Raw genomic sequence first — 11,226 nt, forward strand, 5'->3', positions numbered from 1 at the left:
CGTTCAAACATCCGGAACTTCTGAGCTCTGGCTGTTGTTTCAGCGCGGGTGTGTTTTGACGCGGCACAGATATGGGTACACATGTATGCAGAAAACAGGTGAGGACGAAATGATAAAAGAAATTTTTACACATTATCGTAGAATTAAACACTAGCACGAGTGTTCAACAGCTGCTAAGAAACTATCGCGATGCAGCGAACTGTGACTTTGTATCAAATAGATTCTGTCAGTGATCTGCTGGTGGGAACCAGAGTAACAATCCATTGTGATGAATCAAATAAAAATGGTGTAATAGCGTATTTAATATAACAGTATGTGTGATTGCTAGAAAATCTGGGTACCAGATTTTGCAAGAAATATCTGCCTCGATGATTTGAAGGGCAAGGGCAGTTATTTATACATAAATCTAAAACTATTCTCGTTATTTTGGCTAAAGCTGATTAAAAACAACTTATAGCCCCTACACAACGTTATCTCGACATTATACTTATAGCCCTATTATCTCCCGTGTGTGTACGTTATCTCGACATTATATATCCCCAGTCTCCCATATGTGTGTGTGTACGACATCTCGACATTAAATTGTGTGTGTGTGTGTGTGTGTATATATATATATACACACACACACACACACACACACAATATAATGTCGAGATGTCGTACACACACACACATGGGAGACTGGGGATATTTTTCTTCATGAGAAGTCTCGGTACGTTTTAAAACTCAATTTACACAAATTTGTGTAAAAATACACGTTTATTATTTTTTTCTAGCAGTGTTTTTGCAATTTAGTTTAAAACACCTAGTTCAAAATCCTTATAAATGATTTCATTTTTGTTTATTGAAAATTTGGAATAGGTTTTTTCCCCTTAAAATTTCAATATATTTTTAAAATTTCAATAAATTTCAAGTCCTGTCTATCTTGTGTCAGCTTATAAATTGCTATTTTATTATGTTAATGTATTTAAATTTACCTTTTATATACATGTGAGGAGAATTGACTTGATAACACTAAAAAATAAAATTCCCCATGGCTCAGAACAGTAAAGTTCGTTCTGAGAAAAGCTGATATATTGTTCCAAATGTATTTAGATTTATTGTGTTCAAACACTGTTTGGCACCATTGTGTATTGAATTGAGCAGCATTTGCTTCCTCCGTCTGTGTCTCAGATGGTGCAGTGGATGTGGAGATGGCGTGTTTGTCCTGTGGCTGTGAGCAGAGGTCAAATGCCGTTTTGCACCACACAACAAGAGCCCCATCAAGTGAATCCATCTCGCACCAGTCAGGTCACCCACAGACCTGTGACCCACCTCACCCTGTGCTCTTTGCTCGAGATGGGCTTCTCAGAAACTCAAGCCGAGGAGATGCATGAAGGTGCAACGAAGAGCCGTGGGAAACATATTCCATCTGTTCTGACAGCACTGTTTATCCTGGGATTAAATCCCTCCAGTATCCTGAAAATAATGCAGAAGTGTCCAGAGGTATATTCACTGAAAGGTGCAGACTTACAGCAACGCGTCAATCATCTGAGGAAGATGGGATTGGTAGAAGGTGATGCATCTTTTTTGGTAGTTTGGGGTCAGTAAGATTTTTTTAGACATTAATATTTTTATTCAGCATGGATGCATTATATTGATTAAAAACAGTAAAGACATTTATAAAGTTACTTTTTATTTCAAATAAATGCTGTTCTTTTGAACTTTCTGTGTCACGCTTTCCTCAAAAATATGAAACAGCACAACTGTTTTCAACATTGATAATAAATGTTTCTTGAGCATAAAATCGGCATATTAGAATGATTTCTGAAAGATCATGTGACACTGAAGACTGGAGTAATGATGCTGAAAATTCAACTTTGCCATCACAGGAATAAATTACTTTGTAAAATATATTCAAATAGAAAACAGTTATTTTAAATAGTAATAATATTTCACAATATTACTGTTTCGTTGTATTTTGATCAAATAAAGGCAGCATGGTCAGCATAAGAGACTTTCTAAAATTTTATCAAAATCTTACTGACCCCAAACTTATGTACTTATGTACTTTGGATTAAAGAACTTTTTATAATAAATGTTGTTGTTGTTTTTGCCTTTATTGAGATAGGACAGTATAGACAATCAACAGGAAGCAAAGTGGGAGAGAGAGAAGGGGATGGGATTAGGAAAGGTCCATGCTACATGTCAGATCTACATGTTTTTTGCCTATGAGGCTATTGGCTCTGACTCTTCAGGTTTTTTTCCCTCCTCATTGTTAACTCTTTCCCTGCCAGCGTGTTTTTTTTTTTTGTTTGTTTGTTTTTTTTTTGCTAGCCACTGTCAGTATTTTTAATAATTTTCTAGCTTCATCTGTTGTTTTATTAACAATTGAATATGGGCAAGTTTTAAACATTTCGAACAAAAAGCTGAGAAAATCACGATCCGGAGATTCTGTACTCTAGATCTGTAATAGCACCCCTAACATATAACATTGAAAATACGGAAAGCCGAAAAGTTTTGTCATCGGCGTAAAAAGCGTCGTCTCATAGCCTAAATGACGGAAAATTCCGTCAATGGCGAGGAAGCGTTGTTTCATAGCCTAAATGACGGGGAAAAAACGTCAGTAGCGAGGAAGCATTGTCTCATAGCCTAAATGATGGCAGGGTGTTAAAATGCATTATGTAATTTTTTTTAATGGACTCCATAGATCCCAGTTTGAAAGCCACTCAAGTTGAAATCTGTCTGAAATCTGTCCACAGGCAGTCTGCAGAGGATGATCAGTCACTACCCCAAGGTCATGGTCCTGCCAATCAAGAGGGTAAACATGGTGTCCCGATTGCTCAGAGAGAAATGCCTCTTCACCGTCCAACAGGTCACAGACATCCTCAGAGAATCACCTGAGGTTTTGGAGGAGGATTTGGCCCAGCTGGAGTATAAATTTCAGGTACGACAGGTATTACAGCTGAACAAGTTTAAACCAGTCTTCACTAAAAGTTTCCCTTGATTACAGAATTTTTATGGGTAAACTATCCTTGTAAATGGTTTTCTTATGACGTTTCACTGTTGTGTGATCCATTGCGGGTCATTGAAGTTGGCATTTAGAGGTCATTGTCTGTTTTACAGTAGTTACAAACTAACTCATAGCTTGTTTTCCTCCCGCAGTATGCATATTTCCGTATGGGTGTGCGGCAGGCAGAGATGGTAAAGGCGAAGCTGTTCAGGTTGTCTCTGTCTGAGCTGCGGTGTCGTCACTGTTTTCTGGAGCGGAGGGGACTGTACCAGACGCCAGACAAGAAGGGCCAAACACTCGTCGCCAACCCCCCGCTCAAAGACGTCCTCTGCGTCTCTGAGGAAACCTACCTGACGCAAGTCGCCATGGCAACTGTAGAGGAGTTCCATGTTTTTCACAAACTGATGGCAAGAGAACAGGAGGAAGAAGGGAGGGAGGATGAGTACAGCAGTGATGAGGATGAGGAGTTAGGGGAGGATAAATATAATGATGATGATGACGGACAGCACAGGAGGAAGCATCTCTGGAACACTGGTTACAAGAAGGGCAGGAAATGAGGGATTTTGTATTAATAATTCAAAATGAATAAAAACTTTTTCATTCAGCAAAATTCCTCAGTGTTTTGTTTATTAGAGATGCATTGCAGCATCAGGTTTGCATAATGCAAACTACTAGCATCATTTGTTTAAGGGCTGGTGGTCATGCCAACATTTTTGTATATTGTTTGTTTGTTTTACTCTCCATCTCATTTATTGCTTTATAAGCTTTTAGCTCCGGATATGAGGTGCATAATAGTGTCGAGGGACATTGAAGTAATAACAGTGTTAGTGTTAGTTTATCTGAACGGCCTGTCATGGGGAGGGTCAGCACAATTTACATCAAATGCTAAGTAACCATGGAGAGCTGAAAGAGTGTTAGTGCCGTGCGCTCGTTTACGGATCTGTGCGCATCAGTGGAACGCCTGCTCTGATAACAAGGACAGAGTCGGGAGGTATTGATCTGGGGCGACATTAGTCTAATGGAGGTTTGGATGGAAGCAGAATTTACTGCACACGTGTATGTGTGGAACAGGTACGTGAGTCATTTTAACACAGTTAATCGATTGTTAGTCAATGCATCCATATTTCATTCTTCTTCTGTGGATTGTTTGTTGGTGAAACAGGGCTAAAACTAACAGAAGTGTTTTGTGGACCAGGAACTGTGTGGCTTGTCACAACGATTGGTGTTAGTTTGTTAGTTTCTACAACAGTACAAGACACATTACACACATTATTCGCATGGATTTGTTTATGTCATCATGTATTTGAAACTTGGGGCATTTGACATTGTGGCTGAGAATTTAGAGCAAGATTAGACTAAGTTCATGAGGCATTTCATACTGTTATCGCTATTAACCCTTTGATTTGTATCTGATTGTTTTCATGAAAATATGGACTTGCTCATTTTCTGCATTTTTTAATGCAGTATTATCAAGAATACGTTAGAAAAAAAACAATTAACTTTTTGTTCTAATTATAGGTATAGTGTTTGGACTTTTTTTTATTCTCTGTTCATCGTTCAGGCCCATATACTAGAGACTGGAATGTGTATTGGGAGAAGCAGTCAAGTTGATGATTGATGCTTTGATGGTTTTAATTTATGTTTAATGATTTTATTTTTTATGATGTTCAATGTAACATTTATCCATCTTTTTTGGAGAAACTGCAAACTGGAAAGATTCATTCAGGCCATTATAACCATTTAAAGGGATAGTCCACTCAAAACTGACAATTCTGTCATTATTTACTCTTCTTCATGTCATTCAAAACCTTTATGTATTTCTTCCATGGAACACAAAAGAAGGTATTTTGAAGAATGTGGGTAACTAAACTATTTTGTTTATCATTGACTTCCCAAATCAAAACACTGAGACTTTTCTCAAAATACACTACGTTCAAAAGTTTGGGATCAGTAAGATTTTTAATGTTTTTAAAAGAAGTTTCGTCTGCTCACCAAGTCTGCATTATTTAATTAAAAATACAGTAAAAACAGTAATATTGTGAAATATTATTACAATTTAAAATAACTGTTTTCTATTTGAATATATTTTACAAAGTAATTTATTCCTGTGATGCAAAGCTGAATTTTCAGCATCATTACTCCAGTCTTCAGTGTCACATGATCTTTCAGAAATCATTCTAATATGCTGATTTGCTGCACAAGAAACATTTCTTATTATTATCAATGTTGAAAACAGTTGTGTACTTTTTTCAGGATTCTTTGATGAATAGAAAGTTCAAAAGAACAGCATTTATCTGAAATACAAAGCTTTTGTAACATTATATACTACCGTTCAAAAGTTTGAGGTCAGTAAGAATTTTTTTTTTTTTTTTTTTTAAGAAATTAATACTTTTATTCAGCAAGGATGCATTAAATCGACCAAAAGTGACAGTAAAGACATTTATAACGTTACAAAAGATTATATTTCAAATAAATGCTGTACTTTTGAACTTTCTGTTCATCAAAGAATCCTGAAAATAAATATTGTACACAAATATTTTGTACAATTGTACACATTAAATGTTTCTTGAGCATATTAGAATGATTTCTGAAGGATCATGTGACACTGAAGACTGGAGTAATGATGCTGAAAATTCAGCTTTGCCAACACAAGAATAAATTACATTTTAAAATATTTTTTTAAAATAAAAAACAGTTATTTTAAATTCTAATAATATTTCACAATATTACTGTTTTGTTTTTGTTTTTTTTTGTTTTTTTAATCAAATAAATAAAGCCTTGATGAGCATAAGAGACTTCTTTTAAAAACATTAAAAATCTCTGTTCCCAAAATTATGAACAGCAGTGTATCTTCTTTTAGGTTCCACAGAAGAATGAAGTCCTGCAGGTTTGGAACAACATGAGGATGAGTAAAAGTTGACAAGTCCACCAGGAATTGATGATGTTCCTGTGCTGACTCACTTACTATTGAAACAGGAAATTTAGCCAGGACCTATTGAAGAGATAGTTCCTTAAAAAAAAAAGCTAGTTGGCTGTATTAGATTGATTGTACTAATATTAGAAGGAGGGACATTCGTATTCTATAGAGCATTTGATTGGACAAAAAAAAAAACTAGTGCAGGATGCGTCATGAATATATCTGCTGTTTTTCCTTCTGGTTTGAAAATAAAACTGAATTTGATTTTGTTTGAAAAGACATTTGTTTTTTTTTGAAGCCTTGTCCTAATTTTACAGATCATACAATGTGTAGGTGATGTACATATTTCTGTACTCATGGTTTTTCTGTTTTCTGTAGGTAGAGAAGCCGTATATGTGCTCCACCATTCCAGTCTCAGCATACCGGGGAGCAATTGTTTTCTCTCAATAGTGTGGCATTGGACTCTAAATATGACTGAGACTTTCATTAACATCTCTGTTGATTGGTACCACATAATGGAAAGCAAACACATGAATCTGTTCCTCATCCCCACGGTTCTGCTAACCTCTGTCACAATGCTGGTCAACCCCGTTCTGTCCCTCTGCATACTGTGCTTTCCTTCGCTACGTCAAGAGACCCGCTACCTGCTCCTCGTGAACACGCTCTTCGCCGACATGCTTTTCCTCACCATAAACCTTGCGATGGTCTCCTGCAACTCTGTAGGCCTGAAAATGCACCACTCGCTGTGTGAGTTTATGATGGTGAGCATGGTGATGACGTACAGCTGCTCTGTGCTCACAGTCACATTGATGGTCGTCGACACGTATGTGGCTGTACGTTGGCCTTTACGTTACAAAGATATTCTCCCACCATCTCGGGCCAAGAAGATAATCATGAGCCTTTGGGTGATAGCCGCAGTGTGTCCAGTCTCTTTGCTAGTGATGTTTGAGAAAGTGATGGGCAAGGACCAGCAGAGCCGTCCATTGTGTTTGGTGTTAATTGCACTGCACTCGTTGGAACAGAAATGAAGGTTGGCGTTCATTTGTACTTCATCATTGCCGTCAGCCTCTGCACTGCTCTCATCGTGTACTGTTACATACATCTCTACATCATCACCAAGACTTCTGGGATATGGCGTAGTCGGTATTCCCGAGCGCGTATGACGCTTTTGGCACACACTCTGTTGCTCATGATGTATTTTGTACCTGCGTTGGTCTTTGCTGTCGAGCTGGCTCTTTTAAAGCAAGAAACCAAGGATGATTTGGGATTGTGGATTGACTTGGTTAATATGTGCGTACTGATGTTGCTGCCACGCTGTTGCACTCCTTACCTGTACATATTGCGCTATCACGAGATTTACGAGACTGTCCAGCAGGTGTTGTGGAAGAAGAGACATCAGAGTCAGAGGAGTGCAGCCTAGAAGAGTGGACTTGAAGCTAGAGAAGAGCCACCCTGCAAAATAACTGTATCTGGTCCCTCTGTTTTTGGAGGATTCATTTGTAGAAGAGTGAATTGAATTCACTTGTGAGCAAGAAGGAGATCTCAAAAGAAATATTTTAATACTTAGTACTAATAATCTATTAAAGCATTTTAACTGTTAACATGAAAGTATATTACATATATTTAAGTATTTTTTATATTTTCATTTTTAAACTAACGACTGAATGGCATGTGCAATATTATGTGTATGTGTAATATTTCTAAATTATTTGAAACAAATCTATTTTGCATAAAGAAAATGAAGCCTGTTTTATAACATTAACATATTTGTCAGTATGACATTTTCATAACATTACATTCAATTTCCCAAAATTCTCATTGTCATCGTGTGGGAAAAAATCTCAATGTCATTATGAAGATCGTCCTGTATATATATCCACACAGGATAATCTTAATAATGACAATAAGATAATTTTTCTGCATTTCCTTCTCATATATGTAAAAATTAAGGATTTTAAAACAGGCTTAAAGGATAGTTCAACCAAAAATGAAAATTATCCCACGATTTACTCACCCTCAAGCCATCCTAGGTGTATATGACTCTTTTCTTTCAGACGAACACAATCGGAGATATATTTAAAAATATCCTTAGTCCTCCAAGGTTTATAATGGTTGTAAATGGGGGGCCGTGTTTTGAAGCCAAAAATAATGCATCCATCCATAAAAAAAAGTAATCCATATGACTCCAAGGGGTTAATAAAGGCCTTCTGAAGCAAAGCAATGTGATTTTTTTTAGTAAAAAAAAAATATCCATATTTAAAACGTTATAAATTCAAATAACTAGCTTCCGGCAGATGACCGTATGCAGAATGCGCATGTCGATTTGCGATGGAAGAGTATCCTTTGACCTGACGCACAACGTAATGATGAACGCGTTTGCGAGGAGGATAGAGCAAAACGAATCACCGGTCACAGATTATAAGTCTAAAACAATCATTTTTATAGAGAAATGTCGGAGGATTTCAATATAAGAGAAGAGGAGCTTAAATTTGTTGCACAGCCCTATTTGTTTGAACCGCGAGAGGCGTTTAAGCTTAGAATACTCCTTCATCCTGCGTCATACATCGCGTCAGAGGATTACTCATTTGGGCGCAAGTCGACTTGAGCATTCTGCGTATGGTCCTCCGCCGGAAGCTAGTTATTTGAAAATTTGTAATTTCTAAATATGGATATTTTTCTTACAAAAATGCATCACTTTCTTTCAGAAAGCCTTTATTAACCCCCTTGTTTTATGGATGGATGCAATTTTTTTGGCTTCAAAATGCGGCCCCCCCATTCACAACCATTATAAACCTTGGAGGAATAAGGATATTTTAAAATATATCTCAGATTGTGTTCGTCTGAAGGAAGATAGTCATATACACCTAGGATGGCTTGAGAGTGAGTAAATCATGAGATAATTTTCATTTTTGGATGAACTAAATTTCTTAATGCAAAATATAATTCTTGTTTTAAGAACATTTCTTGACATTTTTTTTGTGAGATTCACCCAGCTATTTACTGTATATATATACTGTATTCATGACCACAAAATTGATTCATACTGTTTGATTTTTGAGTGCTGTTTTGTTCTCTTGGCAAGATAAATAAATTTACATTTCATGATTTTTAAATGATTGTGTCTTTGTCTAATTTCCTGTAAGCATTCAATGTTTAACCTGTGTGGCACTTAGTCCTCTAAGTTAAACAATCAATCAGTCCAAAAATAACAGTGTAAATGATACGCAATAGTTCTGATTCTCGGAAGACATATCAATATTTATGCCTTGGTGCAAAATCCCAGGTGTCATTCTGATCCTTTTAGCTGTGAAGTGATATTTACCTGTTCCTCGATCTCCACAGAAACCATCTACAGGCGTGTCTGTGACAAATCCACATCTGTTCCCTAAATCACTTACCACAGTCTGCGGGAAGAGGAAAGGAGAGACACATTTATCTGTCCTTCGCTCATTTTGCCCTGGATTGGACGCACAAACACGTGCCAAGAGATGAACACTCTGATGGAGGGAAAGTCTGAGCTTTTCTACCTCGCTGCAGAAGACCTTTTCTTATCTCTGCTTTGTTCATTTGGCAATTGGTACAACAAGTCTGGTCGAGCTGAGATTCACAGACGTTCCTCTATTTTTTCGAACTCCTCTGAAAGCCCAGCGGAGATGTTTGCGCACGAGTGGCATGGATTCATCCCTCCCTGTCACATGAAAGTGCTTCAGATGTGCCCCATTTTGGCCTTCCTGGCCATTTTGCTGACCACTCCGGTTCTTCTAGTACGTATCATGTCCCGTGTTGATCTGCGGCAGCAGACGCGATACCTCCTCCTGGCCAATCTTCTCTTCAGCGACCTACTCTTTGTTTGCATGAATATCCTGAGCGCCTGCATCAATTTAGCTGGTGTGTTGATGACAGAGTGGCCGTGTGCCGTGCTGCTCTTCCTATCTGCGATACTATACAGTTCTGGCGTACTAAGTATTACAGCAATGGTGCTGGATACCTGCTTTGCCGTGTTATCACCTCTTCGCTACCTGGCAGTGTGGCCTGTGTCGCGAACCTACGGAGCGGTCGCTGCCATTTGGGTCGTCTCAGTCTTTTTCCCTGCAGCAGCTGTTGGCATGTTTTTGTGGTACCATAGTACGGGTCCCTGTGCCCTCCACATCTGCTCCCTGCCTTTGCTCATGGTTTTGACTGTAAGCCACTTTCGCCCACTCCATGTCTCCATGCTGCTGACGGTCACCAGTATTCTTTTCATCCTCCTCCTGGTGTTGTCTGGTTACCTCATCCTCTACTTTTATACGCGTAGCTCGGGCGTGTGGAAGGGCCAGACCTCGTCCCGTGCTAAAGGAACATTTTTCATCCATTATCTTCACCTGTTCCTCGCTTTCTGTCCCCTGCTCGTTTTGATGATTGAGCTGATGCTTTGCCACAATAGTGAGACTCTGGACCTCAGAGCAAACCTGTGGATGTCCCTGGTGGTGTCTAACATCTTACTCATCCTGCCCAAAGCCTTAGCCCCGTACCTGTACGGGCTCCGCTATAGAGAACTGTGCAGCGTGCTGTTCCAGTTCTTTCGGCTGAATAGGCCAAGAACTATCACACCTGTGCTTTAAGGATTTGAACCTGTAAAAAAAGACAGTTGAAAGAGTGTTATTGAGCTTTTAATCAACTCGTTCAGTTAAAACCTTACATTTACTAGCTCTAATGACTGTGGTTTTGTACACAGGAGGAAATAATAATATGATGTGTCAGAATATTATGTGAGTATAATCAAAAAGTTATAGTAATTAAGGCATTTATTGTTTATTATGGTGTTACGTATTTACTTATGGTATTTACACAATGTATTTTGGTACTAAAAACTTTTTATTTCTAGCCTATCAATAAAAAAGTACTAAGTCATTTCCCAGCCTTCATATGCTTTGTTCAGAGTCAGAAGTCCTACACAGATACATCAGATTTACTTCATTTTAAGATATAACCTATCGATATCGTTACTAGAAACCCTATCATAAATTACTTTTGTATAAATAGTTTAAGAGGCTTTGAAAATCGCTACTTTTATTTCATTTTTGATAACAACTAAGGCTAAATCCAAGTAATTTTATTGCAGTGACTGTTGTAGTTCGACTGAAACATGGCTATATAAACCATGGAAAATTTTGTAAGGCCGACTAACCGAGCACCTGTAGCTTATGTTAAAATAGTCATTATACGTAGACCTGGGTTATTTGAAAGGTTACTGAAAATAAGTCAATAAAACTTACCAGAGAAGTTTAAATGATAAAACATTGTGCTCTCTCTTCTAAAAGACGTGCGCGTCCTTTAA

At 37.8% G+C, this 11,226-nt stretch overlaps 3 protein-coding genes across 4 annotated transcripts; all 3 read left to right on the plus strand.

The window, feature by feature from the left end:
* The first annotated feature begins 13 nt into the window (after positions 1–13).
* Positions 14–3,602, plus strand: mterf4 (mitochondrial transcription termination factor 4). Of its 2 annotated transcripts, none has more exons than XM_051914773.1 (4): positions 14–98; positions 1,174–1,582; positions 2,742–2,926; positions 3,145–3,602. In XM_051914773.1, the coding sequence occupies exons 1-4, from the start codon at positions 72–74 to the stop codon at positions 3,547–3,549; spliced, it is 1,026 nt and encodes a 341-aa protein (XP_051770733.1). In that variant the 5' UTR covers positions 14–71; the 3' UTR covers positions 3,550–3,602. The 2 variants fall into 2 exon arrangements, with proteins under 2 accessions (XP_051770733.1, XP_051770742.1); XM_051914782.1 differs by having other exon boundaries at positions 1,174–1,555.
* A 145-nt stretch (positions 3,603–3,747) lies between these two features.
* LOC127523715 (probable G-protein coupled receptor 148) lies at positions 3,748–7,899 on the plus strand. Its single transcript, XM_051914762.1, is given in 3 exon segments — positions 3,748–4,063; positions 6,288–6,917; positions 6,920–7,899. Coding segments are annotated over 3 exon segments (1,053 nt in total). The 5' UTR covers positions 3,748–4,050; the 3' UTR covers positions 7,330–7,899.
* A 1,246-nt stretch (positions 7,900–9,145) lies between these two features.
* On the plus strand, positions 9,146–10,744 carry LOC127523706 (probable G-protein coupled receptor 148). Its single transcript, XM_051914750.1, has one exon. The coding sequence runs from the start codon at positions 9,398–9,400 to the stop codon at positions 10,508–10,510; it is 1,113 nt and encodes a 370-aa protein (XP_051770710.1). The 5' UTR covers positions 9,146–9,397; the 3' UTR covers positions 10,511–10,744.
* Positions 10,745–11,226: the final 482 nt, after the last annotated feature.

Source organism: Ctenopharyngodon idella, chromosome 2 (genome assembly GCF_019924925.1).
Source record: "Ctenopharyngodon idella isolate HZGC_01 chromosome 2, HZGC01, whole genome shotgun sequence".
NCBI classification, from domain to species: Eukaryota; Metazoa; Chordata; class Actinopteri; order Cypriniformes; family Xenocyprididae; genus Ctenopharyngodon; species Ctenopharyngodon idella.

Coding starts and splice junctions, on each gene's coding strand:
- LOC127523706 (XM_051914750.1), top strand. CDS start 9,398: ATGAACACTCTGATGGAGGGAAAGTCTGAGCTTTTCTACCTCGCTGCA.
- mterf4 (XM_051914773.1), top strand. CDS start 72: ATGGGTACACATGTATGCAGAAAACAG. Junction 1,583..2,741: donor ATCTTTTTTGGTAGTTTGGG/GTCAGTAAGATT, acceptor ATCTGTCCACAG/GCAGTCTGCAGAGGATGATC. Junction 2,927..3,144: donor AGCTGGAGTATAAATTTCAG/GTACGACAGGTA, acceptor TTCCTCCCGCAG/TATGCATATTTCCGTATGGG.